Below are 25159 nucleotides of genomic sequence, written 5' to 3'. Positions count from 1 at the left end.
ACTTCTGAGAGTGGACTTTTATCAGTAACACTTTATGGATAAGGAAACGCAGACTCAAAAGGCTAGTTTGATGTCGTACAACTAAGAAAGGAAGAGCTAGGGCCCTTCTGATCTGATTTCATATCCCAAAGCTTCACCCACCTTGTCCTGGTATATTGCGACTGTGAAATTCCCAATTGCAATATCTTCCCAACAGGTGATAGATTCAGGAGCAAGCCATAGCACAGGCCTCCAGAGTGAGCCCCAAGGTGGGTCTTGGGCTTGGGGTGGAACTGGGTGTCTTTTCCACCTGTGGCCTGCTTAATTGCATTTCCCTCTAGCGGCAGGTAAAACAGCACCTCTAGGACCTGGTCTCCACAAAAAGCATCCTCTCAGGAACTCTGAAGAACAGGTAACATCTCACCTATTCCAGGAAAAACTGGAATGTGTTAGGGAAGTAGGGAGGGGATAGAACTTGCAGAGCCCAGCTAATCTACCTTCTACTTATCCTGCCCCTACACCTTTTTTTTTTTTTATCCCATAGTTGTGTATTCATCACTATAATCATTTTTTGAACACCTGCATCTCTCCAGCAAAAGAAATAAAAAAGACAAAAGGAAAAACTCATATATACCATACCCCTTACTCCTCCTTCTCATTGACCACTAGTATTTCAATCTACTCAATTTATTTTAACCTTTGTTCCCCCTATTACTTTTTAATTTTTTACTCATCTGTCCATACCCTAGATAAGAGGAGCATCAGACATAGGTTTTACAATCACACAGTTACACTGTAAAAGCTACATCATTATACAATCATCTTCAAAAAACATGATTACTGGAACACAGCTCTATAGTTTCAGGTACTTCCCTCCAGCCACTCCAATACACCCTAAACCAAGAAGGGGATATCTATATAATGCATAAGTATAACCTCTAGGAGAGCTTCTTGACTGTGTTTGAAATCTCTCAGCCACTGACACTTTGTTTTGTCTAATTTCTCTCTTCCCCCTTTTCATCAATAATGTTTTCTCAATCCCTTGGTACCGGGTGCTGGATCATCCTGAGATTTCTGTTCCACATTGCCAGGGAAATTTACACTCCTGGGAGTCATTTCCCACATAGCAGGGGGTGGGGGGATGGGGAGGCAGTGAGTTCACTTGGTGTGTCGGCTTAGAGAGAAAGACGCCACATCTAAGCAATAAAAGAGGTTCTCTGCGGGTGACTTTTAGGTCTAATTTTTTCTTAACTTTTTTTTTTTAACTTTTTAAATTGTATAATATAACATATATACAAAGCAAAGAAAGAAAAAAGCAATAGATTTCAAAGCACTCTTCAACAAGTAGCTACAGGACAGATCCCAGAGTTTGTCATGGGCTACCATACCATCATCTCAGATTCTGCCCCTACACCTTTATCTGGGAGAAATATGGAGCATCCAGCAAACAAAGGACCTGAAGGACTAATGGATTCCCAAGGGAAAGGAATGGGAAAGAGACTATGTTTCTACAGGATTGGGCTAGGGACGTGTGAAAATTAGGGCCTCTATCACACCTGTTGGCAGAGCCAATCTTTCCCCCTCTCTTCACTGCCTCTGAGCCTGCCTAGGCTACACTGACTCCCAGGTTCTGGGAACAGCCCTGATGATGAGAGTTCTGCTGGAAAAGTTAGGCCCTGGGTTTCAAAGCTATGTGCATGCCTGAGCTTCTGGCTGAGCCTAGGCTGACCACACCAAGGACTGACAGGTCGTGCGGTTCTTCTTGGCCCAGGCCCGGAGGCAGAGACTGAGAGAGCAGCATCAAATTCAGATCCAAGAAGAGCTGATGCATTTGGAACAGGAGGAGGTGGTGGCAGATGACCAGCTCAAAGACCTGGCTGCTGGAGAGAAGGTGAGCAGTCAAGTAGAGAGCCTGTAAGCTCCTTATAATTGGGCCAAGCACTATGCTGGAGTCTGGGATTCAGTGTCAATCACAATAGACTTGCCCATATCCTCTCTCATGGCTTTCAGACATGAACGGGGGACAGATGGGGTAATACTCAGTGCTGAGCAGTGTGGTGGGGGATATAGGGCTTATGGGGACAAAGGGTACCTGACCCAGGCTGGGGTTAATTAAAGATGGTCTCTAAGCTGAGACTTAAAGGACAAACAGAAATCAGCCTGGGAAATTTGGAAGACTCAGTTCTACAGGGGAAAATTCTGCTCATCATAGAGATACTAGGTAAATATAATGTGACAGAATTAAGAAACAAATACTTTTGTGGGGGTGGGGGTGGGGTGGGAAAGGCCTATTATGAGAAAGGACAATACTGTGCGTGCGAAGGTCCAAAGGGAAGGAATGTGGGCTTCAAGGAACTGCAAACTGCCCAGTCTGGCCGAAGCCTAGAGGGTGAACAGTCAGTGGCAAGGCCACAAAGACAGAGGTCCTGTGTGCTATGCTTCAGTATTTAAACTTTCCAAGAGGATGATGGTAAACCACTGAAAGGTGTCATCTCAGCTGTATCCCTCACTAGCCATGTGATTTTGGGCAGACTGGGTTATTTCTCTAATCCACTGTTTCTAAATCTATAAAACGGCAACCCTACATGGTTATTGAATACAATTAGATAATACACATGAAGTATTGAGCACAGTGCCCGGCACACAGGCAGCACTTAACCAGGGTATGTATTATCACTGAAGGCCTCTAAGGAGAGACAGAGATGGCACCGGGAGCAGACAGTGCTGAGACTGCAGCTGGAGGGCCTTCAGGCAGAGCGGGACACTGCAAAGCAGGACTTGGTAGCCCTGTACAGCTGGCATGTGCAGGCTGCCCGAGCACAGACATGCCATATGCTGCAGGTCAGTGGGGACAGAGGGAAGGACTTAAAGTGGCTTCGCAGATGGCTGATGGGCCTCTGAATCGGGGCACAGGTGTTTCAAGCCTGGCGGGGACTATGGGAGGAACAGGCCATGACTACAGCACATCATCACCACAACCTGTTGGCTGGCATCCTGCAAGACACCATCAACCTTGCCACTCAGAACCAGGAGCTCCAAGCCCAGAACCAGCAGTTTCGGCAGGGTGCAGACTAGGTGAGGGGCATTCAACCTGGATTTCTGCTCTGAGGAGAAACCTGGTGATCTGGAATCCATCAAGGACAGTTTCTTCTCTCCTCATCCTTCAGGGTCTGAGATGGGAGTGGAAGGTGGGACACAAAAACCAACCTAACCCTCATGGATTAACAGCCACTCCCATTCATTATTTCATTTAACCTTTTCAGCTATCCTATATAGTAGGTACCATTTGATCCTCACTTCAGAGATAAGGCATCTAAAGCTCAAAGAGGTAACATAATTGTCCAAGGACAGTCACCTAATGAATGGGCGGAGCCAGAAATCAAATTCAGGTATGGCTGGCTATAGCTCTACAATGAAGAAACAGTGGTTTGCTAGCTTCAGTGCATCAGAATCACCTAAGGAGCTTGCCAAAAATATAAAGATTCCCAAAGTCGACTGTCTAAGATTCTGCTTCATTAGGTGTGGGGTAGGTCTCAGGACTCTTATTTTTTTTAAATCTCAACAGGTACTCTACCATAGGAGCAGGGTCTGACACTCCTCTTGCCATGAGAACAGATAACAGGCAGGAATATCTTGTGAGAGAACAGGGGTAAATGAGAATAAAACTAAACTGGGATCTTAAAGAGTTTTCTAGTCTACAGTTTACAATTTGTTGTGCTGGGCCTAACTGGACCTTCTGGTCACAAGACTCCCTCCAAACTCCCCAGGGCCCCAAGTTTTTGCTTCAGTTCTAGGTGAAAAGCTCTGTAATAGGGAGTAGTCTCAGCTCCATGGAGACCCCAAAGAAAATGATGCCCTTGGCAACAGATGGGAGACTTTGTCTCCTAGTCCAGAACTTACCCCAGATAAACATACTCAGGACACCAGGTGAACAAAAGTATGTTTGAGGGAAGCTGTGTAACACAGAAGACACAAGACAATCATGACCAATTTTAAGAACCTAAACCCCAGAACACTTTATTAAGACCTTATTGCTTATATAGTTAAGAGACACTGATTGAGCTATATAAGTTTCCTTGTGCCTAGCTCCAGGTCACTCTGTTTAGAGATTCCCCAGGCTGTTGGGACCTGGGACAGTTAGGCAGAAGTAGGACGCAGAATGGGAAGGATGATGCCTCCTAGGAGCCTTAGAGGGGACAGTGGGCTTAAAGGAGACCTTGGGGTAAGCAGAGATTTGGAGTGTAGGCTTAGGCCAGGGCCCAGGGGGAAAATTCCCTGAGATGAGTCAAGCCCCAGCCCTCTGGGGTTTCCAGGAAAAAGGGTGTGGGAGTAGCACTGTGGAGGGAGGAGGCGGCATGTCTTCAGGTGCCACTAGAGCTGGAGAAGCTTGGCAGAATGGCCTGGATGATGGTTGTGTAATCTGTGGCAATCTGACCTTTTTTTCATGATCATGAAGGGTGAGTATCCCTTTTGGGGAGGTCATGCACTATGGCTGGACTGGTGAGTGACCACAGTAGGCAAGCAAAGCCATTTGGGTCCCATAGTCCCCTTGAGTAACTGCATTAATACAGGATGAAGCATGGAATCTCCCCCATTAGGGATGTGGTCATTTCTTAGGCCTCAGTATTTAGATTCCCTTAACTCCTAGTCTGGAAGGACTTGGGGGATATTAAGAGTTTCCTTAACAAAACCCACTCTTCTGGTCTTCCAGGGGTACACCTTCATCCATTGACCTCCAGACACTGACCTGGCTGCTCTCCCTTTCCAGCTTTTCTCACAAGGCACTTGTTTCCAGGCTGCTGAGGGCAGGAGAGGACTAGGAGACGGCTCTGATGGTGGCGCTCAGTCTACAGGGTCAGGGTCAGGAGGTTAGCGGCTGCCATAGTACAGGTGCACAGCCAGGCCGATGAGCAATGTGGCCAGGAAGAAGGCGGCTGTGAGTTGCAGCTGCAGCAGGGCTGCTGAGAGGATGGCGTTTACTACCAGTGAGCAGGACACAACAAAGAGGCGTGTGATGCTGCTGCCATGCTTCATGACAGCTGACATGAGCAATCCATTTAGTGCCTGGCTCAGCACCATGAGAGCTGCCCATCCTGAGAAACCCTCTAGGAGGCCAGGACCGGAGCCGCTGCCTGCGTGCAGACCTAGGTTCAGGAGTACGCCGAAAGTGTAAAGAAAGAGGTTCTGAAGTGCCAGGGGCAGCCGCTGCCGCTTCATGAGCAGCTCTGTGTATACAGACGACAAGCCTGAGATGAGGCAGTATAGGAGAAGGAGCAGCAGTCCCAGGGGGGTAATATGCAAGGGCATGGGGCCAGCACCAGCTGCTGGATGGGGCCCAGGAAGGGTGTTACGGAAGTCCCGGAGGCCACCAGCTGCATAGCAGGCCCCAGCTGCCATCAGCAGTAGCAGTGCTAACCCCTGACGAGCAGAGAGGCGGTGCTGAAGGCAGAGGCAGTAGAACAGGGCCGTACTTCCAATCTTGAGATTGCTGAGCACCTGGTAGGTGCTGGGGTCCATGTATCGTTGAAGGTAGATCACTAGGTTGTTGTTAGCCCCGTAGAGAAGGGCTGATAGTGCGAAGGGGGCAGCCTGGCGAAAGGGTAGGGTCCTTTGGGGCCATGCCTGCCAGCCCACCAGGAGGGAGAAAGCGCACAACAGCAGCTTCGTCAGCTCAGTCAGTAGCACAGCCGAGGAGGGCTGGAAGGGCACGCGGCCATCTACATGGCACAGTGCCAGCAGTGGGGCATGGGCACCATACATGGCAGTAGACAGGAGTAGCATCAGGGTCCAGCGGGCCTGCCTGGGACGGCCCAGGCCTGACATACCCCCATCCTCTATACTCATGCCCACACCAGACCCTGTGGAGAGTGTGACATGTTTGGGGAAAATCAAGTTACAGAGCCAGCTCCAAGGACGAGGAGCTGTGGTACATTGCCAGAGAGAATACTGAGGATTAGAGTCGGCTGCAAATCCCACAGTCAAGGTTGGAAGAGGAAGAGGTTGATAGACCTTGAAGTCAAAGTCTAGGGGCCAGTCTCATTGAGTTAGAGAGGGAAGGAGTCCAAGGTACATGCTGATGATCCACTGTCTGCCTTCTGCAGTGAGGGAAGCCGGGATGAGGGCGGCAAAAGTGTGGAGAAAGCAAATGTGTGACAGACAGGGAAGCCAAATACAGCGCCTGTGGTTGATAGGCCTCTGCCTATAGGCCCACCTCCTCATCCTGCCTTCCCCACGGGGTCCAGAGCTAGTCAGGCCCCTTGCGCAGTGACCGCAGATAGTCCCGCAATGTCTTCTCCACATTGGGCACAGCATATGCTTGAGCTGTGTAAATGCCAGTGAAGGTGCCCACGACAAAGCCCAATACTGCTGACGCCCTCAGTTTAGCTACCACATAGCCAGCCAGGAAGCCTTTGAGGAATGGGGAAGACAGGAGTGAGCCATCCTATGGAGGTAAACAGAAGAGAAAAATCAACAAGGCCCTCCCGTCTCTACTCAGGATCTACTCAAAATGAGTTTAGAGCATTCTGCCACCTGCTTCTCCTCACTCTGGACAATTATCTCCAAAGATTTTCTCAAAATTCTGAAGCCAGAAAAAGAACCTAGGTGGCCTGATCACATAGTCTCATAACCCTGAGGTCAGAAGACTCCAAACACAGAACTCCATGGTCACAAGACCACAGAGATGCCCAGAGGAATCTGACCCCTGCCTGCTTCTCCAGTCTTATTTCCTAGAATGGGGCCCCTTCCCATTCCAGCCAAACTGACCTGCTTTCACTCTCATTTGTTTTATCATGCTACCTCCTACCATAAGGACGTTATATATGCTATTCCAACTGTCTGGAATAATCTTTCCTCCCTTCCCCACTTAGTTAAATCCTATGTAAACTTAAGATTCCAGCTCAAGTGTTATTTTCTCAAGGAAACTTATCTAGGTGTTCTGAGAAGAGACCCTCAATAATAATTTGTTGAATAACTATCTACCCATTCAACACTCTCAAAGGTATGTTGGGCAATAAACCTTAAGGTGGGGGAGTGGGGGTGATTGGCTCCTACCTGTCCAACACCACTGCTGACTTCATCTTCCACACGCTGCTGCAGGCGCTCCAGCTGATTCTTGAGAAATGCCAGATCCTTAAGCTTGGGAAGAGAATCCTAGAAAAAAGACAAATTGGCTCCACCAGATCGACCAACTTCAATCCCCTGTTTAAGTCTATTAGAGCTCTGTGTATGTGTGTGTGTGTGGTGGGACTGGCAAGAGGGAGGGAAAGAGTGAGCCTGAGAAACATCTTCTTATAAAGCCTTCCTGAGATGGCAGTGGTAGAGGAAGAAGGGCATTGAAAAGCACAGAATTCATATGAGCAGCAGGGAGGGGGTGATAGATGGCGTTTTCACCAGTAACTTAAAACTACCCCTATATTATCTGTATACAGCAGCAGTGTGTAGGGGAGGCAGTAGGGACAGCTAGGGGACCTCCAGGCAGACTTATTAAGAAAACATTACTGACTAGACTATGAGCTCCCTGAAAGTGATGACCAGTTTGTGTTGTCTGCTCTGTCCCCATCCCTGTCACAGGCACTAGCATCAAACAAGTAAATGTGCAGGTGGTACTGAATTACAGATTAATGGTGAGTAATGGACTGAGACAATTCCCTGGGCAATTTGGAGGTAAAAATTATTTTTGCCTGGTCACCTACCCCTCCCCCCGAAGCTGTCACAACCTGAAAGGTTAAGTGGATGAGAGAAAGGATGACTTTGCAAGTCTGTGAGAAAATAGACCAACGGGTTTGATCACCTATTTCACGTAAGTAAGAAATTCAGTGTGTGCGCAAGGGAGCATTTGAATAAGGACATGAACGTCAGAAACATCGTGTCTCCAGGACAGAAATTTTGAGGAATGGGGAGTGGGGCAGAGTGAGACTGTACAAGAATGCAAGCAAGAACGTGGGGCGCGAATGCGTTTAGGCTGTGAGCGCGTCAAAATGAATGTGCTTGAGTGTGTGCAACTGGGGGTCGTGATGGTCTCCGGGAGAGGGTCATTTCGGGGATCCCGAGCTCCGCATGTGTCGCATAATGGTCCCCTCCTGCCCCCACTATCAAGGCAGGCGAACTGCGCGAAAGACCGCTCCCAGAGGAAACAAGGTGCACCCCCACCCCTGGGCCGCTCCGGTGATGCCTTTCACAAGGCCCAAAAAGGCCACAGAGTGTGAGGACCACACCTGACCCCCGGGTTCCTTCCACGCTCACTCACCTTGTCATCCGCCATCTTCCCCGCCGAACTTGGTGCGCAGGCGCAGCCCCGCCGAACTTGGTGCGCAGGCGCAGCCCCGCCTCCTCACGCTAAGCGTGTTGACCATCTTTACTGAGGGCAGAGGGACTTCCGGGACATTTCTAAAAAGGGTGAAGGAACTTTCCGGGCCGACGAGCCCTGACTGGTCTTGCCTTTGCACAAACTCCTACGTGACCTCTCCCGTAGAATTCCCCTCTGCGTGCGCACGCATACGACGAGAGCGGGATGATCTCACTCGTGCGTGTGTGTGCGCAACGCCAGTTCCCCCCGCTCTGGTCTTCCGCCGGCCGGTGATCTCATAGTGACGCGGTGGTATTAGCGTGTCAGCAGGAGTGTGTGCGCCTCCTCTGACCTCGCGCACGGAAACAGGCACCAACTCGGAGATCGGAGATCCAGCCGCCTGTTTGCCCGAGGCACCCCTTTGGCGGGTGGCGCAGCTCAGGCCCTCCCCTTTCCGCCTGGACTCTGCCCCGCCCCGTGTTTGTGGGCGTCAGCTGTCCTGGCCATCTTCCTTGCAGAGAGGCAGGGCTTGTAGGCGCGGCAGCTCCAGAGAGCTGGCTGGCCCAGGCCGGCGGGGACGCGGTCGGGGCCATGCTGGGCAAGGATTACATGTTGGCCATCATTCTGGTCAACTGCGATGGTGTGCATTCCGGTGGGAGGACCGGGAGCTGAGGGGAGACGAGGGGGCACGATAGGCTTTCCCAAGCTCAAAGACGGGGTGGGGAGACAACGTTTCTGGGTGAGGACCAGGATACAAATGAACTGTTAATTTTGTACCGCGGTATCTCCAAGATTGAAGAGCCTGGACCAGTCGGTCTAGACCTCCAGCCTAAGGGCTGTCCTCTTTGGGATCGAGGTAGGGTTATGGCAGAATGTTATTCTAAACCCACTAATAATATGCTGTCCTTCTTTCACTCCATGTTCCTGTAGATGACTTGTGGGGGGATCAGAGTCTGGAGGGAGAGCCAGGCCTTCCTCCTGGATGGAGGAAAATCCGCGATGCTGCAGGTACTTACTATTGGCATGTACCTAGTGGTAGCACCCAGTGGCAGCGCCCGACCTGGGAACCAGGGGATTCAGAAGACCCAGGCACGGTAGGTGGAGTGTGAGAAGGGGCCTGTGCATATGTGTGGACCTAGGCCTGCTGCTGCACTGACATAATCTCTCTCTACAGGGGATGGAGGGGTTATGGGGAATGCGGCCCCCCAAGGGGAGATGCTTCTCCAGCCTGGAAAGTTCACTAGACCGGAGGTAACAGGAATGGGACAGGCAAAGTGAAAAGCTTAGAGCTTCATGGCACTCATGCAGCTGGGCCCATGGTCTTTGCTTTCTGTCCCAGGTTTTGGGCTCTCTCATGTTTTGGGCTCTATTCTGTGTTCTTGGCTCTGTCCCATGCTCTTGACTCCCCCAGTTTTTTGAGTTTGTTCCAAGTTCTATATTTTGCTACTTGTTCTTTTCTATATCCTGGATCCTGATCTACCATGTTCTAGACCTTGGTCATTGTCCTGGGCTCTGTCCACAGGGGTTCTTGCCCTATAGTCTGGATTCTCTTATCTCAGTTTTGGGCTCTGGCCCACATTTTGTTCTCTGCTCCATGTTTGTAACTCTTATTCTATGTCATACCTTTTAAAAACATTCTGGGCCCTGTGTCCTGAGTGGTCTCTCAAATTCTAATCCATACCTTATGTTACATTAAAAAAAATATGTTCCAGGCCCCGCCCTATTCTGGCTTAATATTTGGGATGCTATATTCTGAGCTATGTCCCATATCCTGTGCCCATTCAGTAGTCTGGGGCCACCAGTGTCCCTGTGTGAAGGGTGGACCTCTTATCAGTTCTGCTCTGTTCCAGTAACTCCCTGGCCTGGTATGGTGAGGAATCCTACATCCAGAGCCTGGAACCAGGGGCTAAGGTAGTAAATTGGGCCTAAGGGCAAGGCCAGAGTGTTGGGATCCCATGGGAAAGGTTGGGTTGGGATCGGGCTGAGTAGATGTGATCAAGGGTGGAAGAAGGACATCCTGGAGTGTTTATATATGTGTAGGTCTGTGCTGTTCCTACTGTACTCCTTACTATTTAGGGCTCTCCTTTCCCCCTGAACATATAGTGCTTTGCAGTTCGCTCTCTGGGCTGGGTAGAGGTACCTGAGGAGGACCTGGCACCGGGGAAGAGCAGCATCGCAGTCAATAACTGTATCCAGCAGTTGGCCCAGACCCGTGGCCAGAGCCAGCTTCCTGATGGTGCCTGGGGTGAGGTGAGCTGGCTGGCCCTCTGAGGCATTCAACCTAGAGCCCAGGAGAGGTAGTTGTCCCTGAATTGTCTGGCCTTCAGGACAGCTACCTTCACTGAATTCTGGGCTGATTTCTGTCTCTGGCAGGGCCAAAACATGCTGATGATCCTGAAGAAAGACGCCATGAGCCTGGTGAATCCCTTGGACCACAATCTGATCCACTGCCAGCCTCTGGTGCACATTCGTGTATGGGGCGTGGGCAGCTCCAAGGGCCGGTGAGGGCCCCATGCCCCCTTTTTCCTCAAGCAAGCGCTGCCTACCCCTTCTCTGCAGGCTGTGTTCCCCACTGATGCTGATCCCCTGTACTTGAACTCCTGGACAGAGATCCTGTGATATGGATCCAAGAACTACCTTCTGAGCACTGGTCCAGCCCTGTTGGGGGAGGGTGGGTCTAGCTCAGCAGGGAAGAATGGGGAAAAGCCTAAAAGGCTGGGCTGACTCTCTCCTGTGCTCTCACATGCTTCTGGAACAGTGACAGGTGAGTGACAGTCAAGTACCTTGAGCCCCCAGCCTTGACTTTCCTACTCCATCTCTGCCATAGCCTTCATCTGACATTCCAGCCTCCTGTAGGCACTATTGGCCCCAACCCAGCCCCTACCCCAGACCCAGCTTTGCCCCTGCCCCATCTTTGACCCTGTCCCAGCCCCTTGTCTGGCCCTGTCAGGGACTTTGCTTTTGTGGCGGGTGACAAAGACAGCTGTATGCTCAAGTGCCACGTGTTTCGCTGTGATGTCCCTGCTAAGGCCATCGCCAGTGCCCTACATGGTCTTTGTGCTCGGGTAAGGATTAGGGATGGGGTTGAAAATGTGGGTTTGGAGCTGGGTGTGAAGTTTCCCTGGTGGTCGGGGCAGGGTGAGGTTGGCCCCCTCACCTTGATTCCCTGCTCTCCCTGTGCCTCATGCTGTCTGCATTGTTTCAGATCTTGTCAGAGCGTGTAGGGGTTAGTGGTGATACCCCTTGCTGCTCTATGGACCCCATCTCCCCTGAAGACCTGCCTCGGCAAGGTATAGGGGTGCTGCACTGCAGCATTAGGAGTTGCTTTGGTGAAAGATGGGGGAAGGGGTCTGGCTATTTGTTACCTCCCTGAAGTATGGGATGTCTAAGGAAATCAGGGGACTCAAACTCTGAGTTGGAAGAGGAACATCTTTGGGACTTTCTTCTACTAGCTCCAGCTCTGGCCTGGGCCCTGCCTTGCTCATAAAAGTTGGGGAAGGTGTGATTGAGAGAATGCCCAGGCCAACCTGGTGTGTCTATTTCAGTGGAGTTGCTGGATGCTGTGAGCCAGGCTGCTCAGAAGTATGAGGCATTGTACATGGGGACCCTGCCAGTCACCAAAGCCATGGGTGAGGACTGAGGGGATTAGAGGGAGGTGGGTTGCATAAGGCAAGGAAAAGGTGGATGATGTGAACTCTACCACCACTTCTCAGAGTGTACATCCCCTGTACATGGGATGTACCGGGCTTCTTAACGCATTATTCTCAGCCCAGCCCCAGCTATCTTATCCTCTTCTCTCTGAATCCCAAATAAGTGAAAGGAGCCCAGACCCTCCCCACAGACTCATTCTTTCCTTACGTCTGGGAGACACCATGGTGGGCATGTCCTCCAGGCATGGACGTGCTGAACGAGGCCATTGGTATCCTCACTGCCCGGGGTGACCGGGATGCTTGGGTTCCCACCGTGCTCAGTGTGTCTGACTCTCTCATGACTGCACATCCCGTTCAGGTACTAGGAGAGGGTGAGGTTGGGGGTTGTGAATGGGGTGGGCATGGTTGCTGAGGAGTCATTGCTTGCTGTTGGAAGAACTCAGTGGGTTTAGCCATTGCCTGGCCCTCTAGTGACTAGGCCTGGTGTGGGCAGGCAGAGGCTGGTGCAGAGGAGGAGCCACTGTGGCAGTGTCCTGTGCGCCTTGTGACCTTCATTGGTGTTGGCCGCGACCCACACACCTTTGGCCTCATTGCTGACCTGGGCTGCCAGAGCTTCCAGTGTGCGGCCTTCTGGTGCCAACCCCATGCAGGGGCACTCTCCGAAGCTGTGCAGGCTGCCTGCATGGTGAGTTCAGGGCAAAATAGGTGGGTGGGGTTGCCCTGTAGCTGCTTTGTACCAGTGACTAGGGCTTAGGATCTGAAGCCTCTCCAGAGATCAAAAACCAGCAGTTCCAAAATAAACAAACAAACAAAAAACCCAGCAGTTCCCAGGTCGACTCTGGCCCACTAGTGTTTCATTTGGCCCTCACACTGTTTTTAAAATGTTTTAATTAGTTGCCAGTATTTAAAGGCTAGGACTTTTCATGTTGTAATTGTTATTCCTATTTTTCTTAAAATTGCAGGAACTCTGGCATTGGGTCCACACATATAAGTGTCAGCATGCAGCTGAAACTGTGTAGCAGCTATGCCCCTTTAGGGTGGGCATAGTCATTCCTGTTTGTCTCATTTAGGTTACTTTTCGGCATATCTGGGCATTTAAGAGTGGGACACTTATTCTCTGTTAGCTCAGTTTATTAATTTATTCAACAAATATGAGTGCCTCCAGGGTACCAGACACCATTCTATACTTGACTCTTAGAATTCAGTGGTATAGAGGGTACAGCCCTTGCCCTCACAAAGACTTAGGATAGAGCAGAGACAAACCAGAAAGAAGTTATATACCAGAGGATGATGGAGGAGAAGTCCCTAAGTAGCTTCAGGGGCTCAGGAAGGCCTCCTGGAAGAGATGATGGGAAACTGAGAGTTGAAGGTTCAAGGAGGAGTTAGCTAGGTGCAAGGGAGTGGGGCAGAAGGTGTGCTAGGTATAGGACATCCCAGGTGAGAGGGGTTGGTAGATGTTTCTGGAGTACAAGGGCAGATAACAGTGAGAGATGAAGACAGAATGGCAGAAACCAGGTCATTACTTTTATTGTGGTGACATTTATACAACATAACATTTCCCATTTTTACCATTTTTTGTGTTAATTACTTTCTAAATGTGCTACCATCACCACCATCCATTACTAAAACTTTTCCATCACCCCAAACAGAACACTGAAGGGTTTTGAACAGGACAATGAAGGCAGATTTGTGGATGAGGAAGACTACTTATACTATGGATAAAGGATTTGGAGGACACGAGAGGAAGTTGGAAGGATGTTGAAATAGTTCAAATGAAAGATGATTAAGGCAGTTGCATTGGGAATGGAGTTTGGATTGTAAATCCTCCCCTTGTTTAGACATCTGCTTTGTTTGGGACAAGTGCAGGAGAGACAGCATAAATAGGTGTGGTTAAGAGTATAGGCTCTAGAGTCAGACAACTAGTTTGAATCCCAGGTCAACCATTTTCTGGCTTTGTGATGTTAGGCAAGTAATTTATTCTCTCTGAATCTCAATTTCCTTATTTGCAAAATGGGGATAATAATACCTCATAAATAACTGGGGATTAAGTTAGATTATGTAAAATACTTAGTGCACTGTCCAGTCCTAAAGTTCTTAGTAAATATCTATTTTCATATTTTTTTTTTTTTTTTTTTTTTTTTTTTTTAAAGGAAAGACAGAGAGAAGGAAGGAAGGAAGGAAGGAAGAAAGGGAAACATCTTTAAACATTTTCTTGTTTTATTGTATTCTGTTTCTCCGTATTTGTTACATGGGCTGGGGCCGGGAATCGAACCGAGGTCCTCCGGCATAGCAGGCAAGCACTTTGCCCGCTGAGCCACCGCGGCCCGCCTATTTTCATATTTTTTATATTGAGCTACATGGGAATGCTGTAGGGGCTCCAGATATGGCTGACTACCAGCCTTGTATCAGATGGAAACCTTGGCCGGCTGCCTGTCCTGCAGAGGCTTTCAGGAGTCCAGGGGCAGAAAATAGCTGGATCCTCACATTCCCCTTCTCCCTAGGTTCAGTACCAGAAGTGTCTTGTGGCCTCTGCAGCTCGGGGCAAGGCCTGGGGTGCTCAGGCCCGTGCCCGCCTGCGGCTGAAGCGGACCAGCTCCATGGACTCCCCAGGAAGTGCCCTGCCTATTCCCCAGCTCAAAGGAGGGGTTGGGGGTACAGGAGCAGCCCCTCGAAAGCGGGGCGTCTTGTCTTTTCTTGATGCCTTCCGGCTGAAACCCTCTGTGATCCATATGCCCTAAATTGATCTGGGAAGCCTGGGGAAGGAGACTCTAGGTCCATGACCAGCTCTAACCCCTTCATTTCCCAGGGGCCGGCAGCCTTTCACTCCTTGGAGCCTTCTCTGCCTGCCCTTCCTATCCTTGCCCACCTTCTGTTTATTGCCCAATTTATTAATTGTTTATATGGATAGCTGGGAGACTGCACCACAACCTAGGCCCCTGGCTCCTCTTTCCTTGGGTCCCTATGTTCCTTGTCCCTGTTCAGCCCTGGACAGTTGGCTCTACCTCAGCAACACTTTATAGCAAAATCAGTGCAAATAAAATCCCTCAGTGACCTCACTGGGTGTGCATATATTGGGCTTGGGACAGGGATGGAGTCCAGTAACTTGTGTGAGGTGAATGTCTGTGTACCTGTGCTTGGAGTTGGTGGCTGCCTGTTGTCACATACGGGCGGTGTGTGTGTGTGGTGGAAATCTGATCTCATTCATTCAACAAACATTTTCTAAGGTCTTCTATGTGCAAGGCACATAGATAGGTCTTGGGGATGTAATAAAATAATGGGGAGGGGGCACCATCTTTTGAGATTGTCAGAGGGTGAGAACAAGAGTCAAGTAAGAACATTTTTAATAATACAACTAGGAAATCTCAGAGGGTTTTGTGAACTCAGGTGAGACACTTAACTTGGCTCGAGCTGCTACAGAAGGCTTAAAGAGTTGGCATCCAAGCTAAGTTCTGAAAGAAGATGAGAAATTTTAGTAAGCCAAGAGAGAATGAATATGCAGGGCAGTGGACAAGGGTGAGGTTCTAGAAGTCGACCTAGCTAGATCACAGAGGGGCATGTGCAGGGCAAGGACTTATGGTGGTCTGAACTTGTTTCTGAACTCAACTGTGACACATTAGGGAGACTGGACCCAGAGAGGCCTAAGGCTCTAGAGTGCAGACTCCTGGGAAACAGCTCCATTTGGTGCCTTGTGACCAAGACACCCGTGGGTCATTAGCCCGAAATTTCGAGCCCCTTAGGTGGTTGTCGCAGGAACCTCATAGAGGCTCCCGGCAGTAACGAACAATTTAGCGACCTCGAGGGTCCCGTAGTTCCAAGTAATCGACCAGTCCCAAAGTATCCTTAACCGGCTCGGGTGCGTAGCCGCCCCGGAAATGACGCGCTGCCTCGCTGGCGGTGCGGAAGTGGAGATGGCGGAGCTGTATGTGAAGCCGGGTGAGTGCGCTTGCCGAATGAGGGGTGCTGGGTTCTCGCTTGCTCAGGCTGGGGTCGGTTACAGTGCGGGATGTGGACCGTTCGTTTTCTCACTTGCTCCCAATTTGACCCTCCTGTGGAGCCCTGGTCTCTCGCTTTCTGTGACCCCTCCCCTCCGCAGGCAACAAGGAGCGCGGCTGGAACGACCCGCCGCAATTCTCATACGGGCTGCAGAACCAGATTGGTGGGCCCAAGCGCACACCGCTCACCAAAAGGGTTGCTGCCCCCCAGGATGGATCCTCCAGAGGTGCGTGGGGTCCCCTGCGTGGACACCGGCGGGGGGATGGGCAGCACTAGGCATAAACTTATTCTGGGGGCTTTTTCTCCTGATGATTCCCTAACCTAACTGAGCGCGGAGGTTGGAAATCCCGAAAGTAACTCCGGGCAGACCCTTTCTCTACTGCCCGGGGCAATAAATAGTACATCGCTTTCAAAAGACTATATACTTTGATCCTAGGTGATCTCATCCAGTCTTAAGATTTTAAATACAGTTTTTAATTCACAAAATACTGTCAGTTTTATACTTCCAACTTAGATCTCAGAACTGCACAGCAGTATATTCATTTTTTGTTTTACATCTTTGCTTAGTTATATAATAAGCATCTCAGACTTAAGGTGTCATTCATTCACTTGCTCCTATCAAGCACTTTCTGTCAGGCAAGTAGTGTTCAAGGGTGAACAAGACAAAAGGTTTCTACTTTCCTGCAGCCCACACTCTAGTGTGGGAGACAGACTTAAAAATGAAACAGTGGTAGATACTATGTGGAGAAGTAAAACAAGGTGATGTGATAGTGTCAGGGTAAACTGAGTTAGGGATTGACATTTAAGTTGAAATTTGACTATTTCAGATTTAATGCCAGCCATACAAAGATCAGCTACAAGAGCATGCCAGGAAAGGAATAGCTAGTGCAAAGACCCTGAGATGAGAACAAGTATGGCAAATTCAATCTATGGGCTAGGCACAGAGTGAGATAAGATGTGCGAGTTAGACAGGGGCCAGATGATGGTGGGTTTTGGAAACCACTGAAGAATTTAGCGACGAGCTGCCTTTTCCCCAGGGGATTTCCCAGCAGAGGAAGGGGATTTGTGGCCTCCCCCAAAGGGGCTCTGGGTTGGCTTTTTCAGCACCCCTCCATTCTCCACACCCTTTCCACTGCAAAGGAATGATATAAAGCCCAGATTTCTTAACCTTGTTACTATTGACACTTTGGGCCAGATAATTTTGTTGTGGGGGACTGCTCTGTACATTGTAGAAAGTTTAGCAGTAGATGCTAGTAGAACTCAACCAGTTGTGACAGTCAAAAATGTCTCCGGTCATTGCCAAATGTCCCCTAGGGGCAAAATTTCCCAGGCTTAAAAACCACTGACTGATTTACATCTTAAAAAAGATAGCTATGTCTGTTATTCTGTGGAAATCAGATTTTAGGAAAGAAGTGGAAAGACACTGGTATTATGGGCAAGATCTGATCATAGTTTGGACAGGTTGGAGGTTGTAAGAATTGGATGGATATGGGACATATTATGGAGAAAATCAGTAGGAATGAGTGGATGTAGGAGGTGAGGGAAAGAGGAGTCAAGTGTAACTTTTATATTTGTTGCTTGAACTACTTGTATTGCTCCTTCATATACTCAGACTGGGGGTAAAAGAGGTTTTGGAGGTGGTGGTGGAGGAAATCAAGCTTTCTCTTTTAGCCATGCTAAGTTTGGGTTTCTATTCTGGGGAGAGGTCTACACCAGAATTACAGAAATGAGTCACCATTATGTGGATTGTATTCGATGTTATGAACTTGAATGAAGTTACCTAGGGAGAATGTGATGAATGCTACTGAGACGTCAAGTAGCATAGAAATAAGGGACCAGTGGATTTGACAACATAGCATTCACTGGTGACCTTAACAAAAGCAGTCTGTCAAGTGGTGTGAATAGAAACTCAGCTGAAATGGACTGAGGAAGAATGTGAAAAGAAGTGGAGAGTGAGAATAAACAACTCAAGAAATTCTGTTATGAAGCAGAAATGAGAAATGGGACTTTCCTTTCAGACTTTAGTCTGAAGATGGAATGTGAGAGGGAGTTTTTTTATTTTTAAGTAGTACATACTAGAGCATGTCTGTATGTTTAAGGAACGATCAGTAGAGACGGAGAACTAATGATGCAGGAGAAAAAAATAATTGCAGGAGGAAAGCCTAGAGAATATGACAGGCTGGGATGCATAATACTCTTCGAGAGGTGGCCTTCCATAGGAGCAGGAATCTTTCATTCATCATAGGAGGAAGGAAACTGGACACAGATGCAGGTGGTTAGTAGATTTGGTGGTGGGAAGGTGAGAGTTCCTATCTAATGATCTTTACTCATTGAAATATGAGGCAGGGTCAGAAAATCAAGAGACGGCAGGGAAAGGAAGAGAAGGTAGAAATGTTTTAAGCAATAAGATGTGAAAAGTTGTTCTTAAAAAGTAGAAAAACGAGGCAAGTATAGGATTTCCAGGCAGTACTGGGTACCTATTAAAATCTGTGGCCATAAATTTAAAGTATAAGTCATGAGCATGGTTCTGTTTTCTCTTTCAACAGGTGTATGCAAGTTGGGTTTAACCAAGAAAGTAGGACAAGGGGATAGGGGGTAAGGGAGTTAAGAGTCTTTATAAGGGAGTGATTTTAATGCAGGATGCAATCCGAGTAGCTGGGCTGGAAGGAAAGGAAGGGTGGTCAAGAGTTAAAGAGTTCCTTTAACTCTTCACGGTGCATTATCTTATCCATTAGTTTTACACTAATTCTTAATTTAATAATAAAAATAGCTAACTTTGTGAGTACTTTTCGCTATACATGAATACCTAAATTCTTACTTAATCCTCATTACAATCCTCTGAAAAAAGACCATTGCTATGACATCCCCATTTTACATATGAGGTCCCAAGTTCAAAGGTTAAGTCATTTGCCAAAGGTGACACAGTGAATGAGTGGGGATAAACTTAAATGTCACCTCAGAAGGTTTTTCCTAAACATTCAGTCTAGATAGATCCCCCCATTCTTTTTTTTTCTTGCATGGGCAGGCACCAGGAATCGAACCTGGGTCTCCAGCATGGCAGGCTTTTACTTTTTTATAATGCTTAACACAATGTGGTATTTTTCTTGTTTGTTCCTTCCCTTTAGAATTTAAGCTTTCTGAGGACAGGAACTTAATCTGTCTGTTTTACTGCTCTGTTTCTAGTGCCTTGCACATTATTCTGTGCATAGTAGGGATTTCATAAATATAAGTTATTTTGAATGAATGCATTGTCCTAGAAAGTAGCCCTCATTAAAAAGGATGAATTTAGAGTTGAGCTTAACCTGTTTAAGCCACACTGCTGGATCATGCTTTATCTTTGCAGTCCCCACCTCAGAGACTTCTCCTGGCCCCCTCCCAATGGGACTTCCACCTCCTTCAAGTAAGGCTCCCCTGTTGTCATCTGAGGGGAGTTGTCCCACTTCTGGTTTGGAACCTACAAGTTTTCCAATCATGGAGTCTGAGACTCCACTGGAGGATGTGCTGAGACCTTTGGAACAGGCACTAGAGGACTGCCGTGGCCACATGAGGGTAAGCCCTGGCATGCTAGGGGTCAGTGAAGACTCCCAATGGTAGATGCAGATATGGCTTGTGGAAAGAAGACCCTCTGACTCAGGACAATAGCTTTTAGTCCTTTTTGAGTCACTGACACTTTCAAGTCTCTGAGAACTTCCCAGAAAAATGAACACAGGATTTCCAGGAGGGTTCACAGGACTTTTGAAGACCAGTCAGAAGAGGCTTGTGGGAATGAGCTGAATCATTCAGCTCTCACTGTTGAGGATAATGGCCTGATTTTCTTTATCTCTAGGCCATTCAGAGCAGACCCTGCTTATCTTCTCAGAAATTTATATGTTGACCCAATAAAAGAGGGAGAGGGAAATCCCATTCTATTTATGTTTCATAAGTTCTCTGCAGGCAGGGGATTTGAGGAGTATCTTGAAAGAGGAACTCGCTTGGCTTATTTTACCTCTTTGGTTGTTAGTTTCCTTATTTGTAAAGTAACACTATAGGATGAACTTGAGGGTCTGTCAAGCCCCTGAAAATTTAAAATTCTGGTCATGCATGTTCTAAGAAATAAATGTAGTTGCTGGGCTAGAGAAAGCAGATGCTGCCTATGTGGTGCTGCCTTTCTCCTTCCCTTGTTGGGCAGGCGGCACTGAGTTGGAGAGGGCTTGTCTCTCAGAAGCAGGTATGTGATGACATTAGCCGGCGCCTGGCACTGCTGCAGGAACAGTGGGCTGGAGGGAAGCTGTCAATGCCTGTAAAGAAGAGGATGACTCTGCTGGTGCAAGGTATGGGTGGGTCACTTGGTACATGGTTGGCTGAGTTGGAACAGGTGCTGAGGTTCTTATTGAATGGGAGGGAAGGAATGGGAACTGCCTCTTTTGCCCCATTGTTTGCTCAGCCCCTCTCTCTCCTCAGAGCTTTCAAGTCGCCAGTGGGATGTAGCAGATGACATCCACCGCTCACTCATGGTCGATCATGTGACTGAGGTCAGTCAGTGGATGGTGGGAGTTAAAAGATTAATTGCAGAAAAGAGGAGTCTGTCTTCAGGGGAAGAAGCCACTGAAGAGAAATTTGAAGCTGCAGCTGAGGAGATCCAGACCTTCCCAGCCTTCCTTCAGGCTCCATAATCCTGTGGGTTCCCCAGACTTGGCTCACATCATCATCCATGCTGTGGCGTGGGAGGCCTTCTCTCATTTGGCTTCCTCTTACTCCCAGGGAGACTGTCTGCCTCATTGGGTCCTTGGCCTGACTCACTTTTGGGGAAAGAGGAACCTGGGCCACAGGGAGGTCAGTTGTTATTCATAGCATATAAAATTTCAATAAAAACATCTTGATGGTGGGTTCTGGGTAGGACAGTTGAGCCCTTCCTGTGCCAAACTGGTCCCCTGTAATGTTCTCAACTGTCCCATTCCCTGCACACCCTGCAAACCTGTTCTGCCATTCATCCTGAAGGGTTCTCTGGTGAGAATGACCCGATTGCTATCTGCCACTTCCTTCAAAATTAGACTGAAAAGCACATCACTTAGTGGGCAGAGTAGCCCTATCTTTGGATGATTTCATTTCTAACAGGCTTAAATCATGGGACATTTTTCCTTAAGGAAGGAAAAACTGCCCTGTGTATACTGTGTCACCCTCGATGTATGTACTTACTAGAGATTAGAACCACATTGGGTGGGTTCTTGATGTATGAATTGAAGGAGAAAAAGACTAGATCACTTGAGATTTGAGATCCTGGCACTTTATCTGACTCACCATACAAGTTGCTTCCTCATTTTGGGTGGGCCTCATTTGGGCCCTAAAGTCTTTTCTAATCCTGAGTTCTATACTTTGCTGAGTGGCAGGGATCCTGGTGGGTATTCATGCTGTGAGAAAGGAGGGTACAGGTTTTCAATGCTGGGATAGAAGGATTGCAGAGTGGGTGTGGGGAACAGAAAAGGCATGGGATGTGCACAGGGCTGGAGACAGTACCTATTTCTCAAGTATCCTGCTTTGGAATGGATAGGGAAAGCCTGCTGGGGAGGTCTAGTTACAGGAAGGCTGCTTCCTGGAAAGATGGGAACAGCCTTTGGCAGGGATCAGCCTACTGCTCTTTATGGTTTGGCAGCTCACGTAGCCTGCCTCAGGCATGCAGTGCTGCTGGAAGTGGGCCCAGTGGGGGCTGGGAAGGGATCTGAGGCCTCTTATCCTAACTAGGCCTGTTGGGCCACAAACTCTCTTACTTTGTGGCTGAGTGGGAAGATCCGCACTTGAGGAGACACTGGAGCCAAGGCATTTCTTTGAATGTTTACTAAGCAGTTAGAAGGTGATATACTCCACCCCCTAGTACCAGCTCCTGAGCAGAGGCCTACAGACCAAAGAGAAAGTACAGATAAGGGCTTGTTGAGTTGCCCAAACTCCAATCCCTGGTCTAGCTGCCTCAGAACTAAGGGAGGCCAAGGACCAGCAAGACACTCCCTTTCATATTAGATGAGGCCAGCTGGCCTTTGGATATCCCAGGCAGAGATGAAGATGATGGCAGTAGCAAACGGCATGAGAGATCCCTCTATATTTCCACACACGAGGTCATCTGCACTGCATCAAATATCCATTTCAAACTGTGCGTCATCTGGAGAGAGAAGAGGCAGGAGGACTGGTTGCTGTGCTGAGGGCACTGGGTCTGCAGGCTTAGGACCAGTGCAGAAAATTCTGTTTAAATTGAACCCTTACTTTACTTTGCAGGGGCATTTCTTAATTTTAGGTCCTGTTTTCCTTACCGGGTATCTCTTCCTCTGTCTCCTTCTGCTCCTTCAGCTCCTCCAACTTGGAGGGTGGGACTGTTGCAGTTGTGACCCCGGGAATCTGAGGAAGGCAGCATGGGGGTGTCCGGGCAATGGGCGAGTTCTTGCACTCCAGCAGGAACTTTCGGTCGTACATGATCCTGGTGCCTGTCAAGGACCAAGGAGTAGGGGCTGAGGTAAGAAGAGGCAGGAGCCTGGATACAGAGCTGTCTGTGGCCCCGGACATGGGCCTTTTGGGGACCTGGGAGTTACATTTCCCTGTGCATCAAAGGGCTTCTGCTCTGCAGCCTAGGCAGGATCTTGGCTGACTGGACTTCCCAGTACTTAAAATCCTCTGGGCCTAACCAAGGTGGAGCTAAGCATTATAAACTAAGTGGGGTGTCTGGCTGGTCTAGGCAGGTGCTTTAGGTTTAAGGTTACTTAAGGTCTTGGTTCTAGGAGAGCCTAATTTGGAGATCAGACACTTCAGGCTGCTCATCTATCTGTTGGCTCTGCGACTTCCTTGTTTTGGATCACAGTATGGGACCTAGCCCTCCAGCTTCAGAATCAGGAAGTTAAAGCAAATGTGAAGGTGGTTTACCTGTACTTTCACTTGGACAAACACCCTAAAGGGAGGAGCTGTGAAACACAGGGACAAACTGTTCTTATCCTGACCTGCCTAATGTCCTATAAGGCTCAGCCCAGCCTAGAGGATCTTGGCCTGGCATCATGTCCTCAAAGAGCCCTGCCCTGTCTTCGCCCCTCCCCTTTGCTTCCACGTGGCAGGAACCCCAAGGTCTGGAGCCCAGCAGCTTTGTCATTGGGGCTGCTCACCCAATCAAGCACCAGATAGCCCCTATAATATGTGCAGCTCCTGCTCCTCTGCCCAGCCCCTTTGCAAAACCTAGTGCTTGCTTCTAGGGTCATGCTCTGTTGGGGTCTCAGACGGTACCCCAAGACAGCAAAATCGCAAAGGGTGCGTGGGAAAACACGTGGACAGAAACCAGGTCCTAGTGAAGGATTCCAACCCAATCATCAAGAGGGTAGGCTCAAGGTCTTGCTACATCACTTCAAGGTTTTATGGATCAAGGCCTCTGCTCCGAACCTCCTCCCCCAAAGCTACGACCTGAAGAACCCGCACTTCCCCACCCCCGCCCCACGGCAGCACAAGCACACTGGCCTGCAACCCCCAGCCCGGTACGCTGACCTCCCGGAGTAGTGGCATATAGTGTGCCCCCCGGCGTGGAGCTGTAGCAGTCGGACAGCCGGTCCCGGCCACCGGGAATCGGGCAGCTAGTGGACGTGGACATAGCGAGCGGGTGGAGCAGGAAAGCAAGCGTCTGGTGTTGAGGACGGTGAGCTCAGCTCTGAGCCTGAGGCGGACCCTGCCGACCACGTGCGGCTGTAACAACACCAGGGCGACGTCACGCCCGGGGCGGGTCACCGCCGTCACTCAACACAATGGCCCCGCCCCTCCCGCAAGGGAGCAAGCTCGGAGCTTGGCGAGTGCTGCAAGGGTTCTAACTCCCAAGCCTCTCACGGGCCTTCAAGCGACGCAACTGCTTAGCTATTTACTGTTTCCTTACTGCTGGGCGCTGGGGACAGGTGAGGCACATTTTACAGACAAGAAAATTAAAGCCCAGAAGTTTTAAGTCACTAATTCAAAGTCGTACATCTTGTAGCTGGGACAACTGGGATTCGGATCTGGTTATATCTGATTCCAGAGCCTGTGCCCTTCAGTACAGATGTGTGTAATGCCTCCTATAAACAATCAATTACAGTATAGAATGAAAGTGCCGTGTTGGCCTAGAGCATAGCAGAAGGAGAAGATCAGGAAGGGAGGGGACTTTCTGGAAGTGATATTGGACTGATGAAAAAGATGAGTAAAACTTGGGGAATAATTGAGAACATCACTCAATTATTGGGCAGGCTTTCTCTTGATCTCTTTGCCACCATTAACCTCATGAAACTAGGGAGCCAAGTGATGATGAGGGTTTGGTCTTTAGTTCCTGGAAACGAAGGTCACAGAGTTTGGCTTTGGAGGTAACTTTTTTGATGTAGGGGGTGATATGAGGAAGGAGAGTAGAGTAAATACTAACTTTAGTACCAACAGATACTGAAAATTTGAACCAGTTCCAGGTGTCTTTATTTGACTTCCTCAAAATCAACTATCGCCCCTACTAAAAAAAAGTATATCACCTTACTGCATACATTTAACAATATTGCCTCAGCTCTGGTTTCATCAGATTTTCTCTAAGCTGGATTTCCTCACTCATTAAAAATAAAAAAGCATACTTTATAAATCAGTGCTTCTCAAATTTTAAAGTACATATGAATCACCTGGAAATCTTGCTAAAATGAGGATTCTAATCTCATTTTAATGAAATTCTGCATTTTTTGATAAGCTCCTAGGTGATGCATATGCTGCTGGCCCTCAGATCACACTTCTAGTAGCATGGGTATGTATATTTTATTGTTCCCAAAAGGCTTTGAGCCTTTTACAAAGTAGTGCATGCTTAAATGAAATGTCTTAGCAGTACTGGAGGTAAGGCTTGGTATTAGATTGTGAAGACCATCTAGGAGGACTCAGCTTTTAAGAAAGGTGAATAAGTAGTCTGATGAGGGAGGGGGTTGAAGGCAGAGAGAATGATGGCGGTGAGACCAGTCTAGTGAAATGGGGTCAGCAAAAGGACAGTGGCTGTGGGAACAGAAAGAAGTAGATGGGATTCAGATACACAGAGGAAGAAGGATAGGGATGATTAAGAGTGTGGTGAGGGAGAGGGAGGGTAATTCCCAATTTTCTGGCTTGAGAGTCTGGGCAGCTAGCAGTACCACATAATATAATAGGGAAAATAGGAGGAAGGGCAGATCTTATATTGGGGAATGCACAGTGTGTGTGTAACACTCAGATGTAGAAGCATAGTAAGGAGCTAGGTATACTGGTCTGAAGCTTAGCGGGAGAAGTCTAG

At 48.6% G+C, this 25159-nt stretch overlaps 5 protein-coding genes across 6 annotated transcripts; 2 read left to right on the top strand and 3 right to left on the bottom strand.

The window, feature by feature from the left end:
- Positions 1–3965: 3965 nt before the first annotated feature.
- On the bottom strand, positions 3966–5829 carry SLC35A4 (solute carrier family 35 member A4). Its single transcript, XM_077137188.1, has one exon. It carries the CDS (start codon positions 5821–5823, stop codon positions 4849–4851), a length of 975 nt encoding a protein of 324 aa, XP_076993303.1. The 5' UTR covers positions 5824–5829; the 3' UTR covers positions 3966–4848.
- Positions 5830–5839: 10 nt separating this feature from the next.
- LOC143663846 (SLC35A4 upstream open reading frame protein) lies at positions 5840–8274 on the bottom strand. The gene is made up of 3 exons (XM_077137192.1): positions 8228–8274; positions 7033–7131; positions 5840–6421 (listed from the first exon to the last, which is right to left on the bottom strand). Exons 1-3 carry the CDS (start codon positions 8240–8242, stop codon positions 6224–6226), a joined length of 312 nt encoding a protein of 103 aa, XP_076993307.1. The 5' UTR covers positions 8243–8274; the 3' UTR covers positions 5840–6223.
- A 107-nt stretch (positions 8275–8381) lies between these two features.
- On the top strand, positions 8382–14972 carry APBB3 (amyloid beta precursor protein binding family B member 3). The gene is made up of 13 exons (XM_077137196.1): positions 8382–8906; positions 9197–9360; positions 9441–9517; positions 10117–10177; positions 10370–10516; positions 10640–10767; positions 11025–11030; positions 11196–11331; positions 11472–11556; positions 11812–11895; positions 12159–12274; positions 12410–12601; positions 14418–14972. Exons 1-13 carry the CDS (start codon positions 8858–8860, stop codon positions 14652–14654), a joined length of 1482 nt encoding a protein of 493 aa, XP_076993311.1. The 5' UTR covers positions 8382–8857; the 3' UTR covers positions 14655–14972.
- A 168-nt stretch (positions 14973–15140) lies between these two features.
- On the top strand, positions 15141–20773 carry SRA1 (steroid receptor RNA activator 1). 2 transcript variants are annotated; one of them, XM_077137190.1, is made up of 5 exons: positions 15141–15849; positions 16010–16135; positions 19253–19458; positions 20078–20219; positions 20350–20773. In XM_077137190.1, the coding sequence occupies exons 1-5, from the start codon at positions 15789–15791 to the stop codon at positions 20559–20561; spliced, it is 747 nt and encodes a 248-aa protein (XP_076993305.1). In that variant the 5' UTR covers positions 15141–15788; the 3' UTR covers positions 20562–20773. The 2 variants fall into 2 exon arrangements, with proteins under 2 accessions (XP_076993305.1, XP_076993306.1); XM_077137191.1 differs by having other exon boundaries at positions 15215–15849; positions 20111–20219.
- Positions 20774–21705: 932 nt separating this feature from the next.
- EIF4EBP3 (eukaryotic translation initiation factor 4E binding protein 3) lies at positions 21706–23579 on the bottom strand. Its single transcript, XM_077137193.1, has 3 exons — positions 23398–23579; positions 22188–22358; positions 21706–22039 (listed from the first exon to the last, which is right to left on the bottom strand). The coding sequence occupies exons 1-3, from the start codon at positions 23498–23500 to the stop codon at positions 22011–22013; spliced, it is 303 nt and encodes a 100-aa protein (XP_076993308.1). The 5' UTR covers positions 23501–23579; the 3' UTR covers positions 21706–22010.
- Positions 23580–25159: the final 1580 nt, after the last annotated feature.

This window comes from Tamandua tetradactyla, chromosome 20 (genome assembly GCF_023851605.1).
Source record: "Tamandua tetradactyla isolate mTamTet1 chromosome 20, mTamTet1.pri, whole genome shotgun sequence".
Classification (NCBI taxonomy): domain Eukaryota; kingdom Metazoa; phylum Chordata; class Mammalia; order Pilosa; family Myrmecophagidae; genus Tamandua; species Tamandua tetradactyla.
Note: the sequence above shows the minus strand (reverse complement) of the source record. Positions and strands in the feature narration are given on the sequence as shown.

Excerpts from the sequence above, each read along its gene's own strand:
- LOC143663846 (XM_077137192.1), bottom strand. Across the intron at positions 6,422-7,032 it reads TCAGCAGTGGTGTTGGACAG|GATGGCTCACTCCTGTCTTC; the intron begins GTAGGAGCCAAT and ends TTACCTCCATAG.
- EIF4EBP3 (XM_077137193.1), bottom strand. The coding sequence starts at position 23,500 with ATGTCCACGTCCACTAGCTGCCCGATTCCCGGTGGCCGGGACCGGCTG. Across the intron at positions 22,359-23,397 it reads ATATGCCACTACTCCGGGAG|GCACCAGGATCATGTACGAC; the intron begins GTCAGCGTACCG and ends GGTCCTTGACAG. Across the intron at positions 22,040-22,187 it reads GACAGAGGAAGAGATACCCG|ATGACGCACAGTTTGAAATG; the intron begins GTAAGGAAAACA and ends TTCTCTCTCCAG.
- APBB3 (XM_077137196.1), top strand. The coding sequence starts at position 8,858 with ATGCTGGGCAAGGATTACATGTTGGCCATCATTCTGGTCAACTGCGAT. Across the intron at positions 9,518-10,116 it reads GAAAGTTCACTAGACCGGAG|TAACTCCCTGGCCTGGTATG; the intron begins GTAACAGGAATG and ends GCTCTGTTCCAG. Across the intron at positions 10,517-10,639 it reads CTGATGGTGCCTGGGGTGAG|GGCCAAAACATGCTGATGAT; the intron begins GTGAGCTGGCTG and ends TGTCTCTGGCAG.
- SRA1 (XM_077137190.1), top strand. The coding sequence starts at position 15,789 with ATGACGCGCTGCCTCGCTGGCGGTGCGGAAGTGGAGATGGCGGAGCTG. Across the intron at positions 15,850-16,009 it reads GGAGCTGTATGTGAAGCCGG|GCAACAAGGAGCGCGGCTGG; the intron begins GTGAGTGCGCTT and ends TCCCCTCCGCAG. Across the intron at positions 19,459-20,077 it reads ACTGCCGTGGCCACATGAGG|GCGGCACTGAGTTGGAGAGG; the intron begins GTAAGCCCTGGC and ends CTTGTTGGGCAG.
- SLC35A4 (XM_077137188.1), bottom strand. The coding sequence starts at position 5,823 with ATGAGTATAGAGGATGGGGGTATGTCAGGCCTGGGCCGTCCCAGGCAG.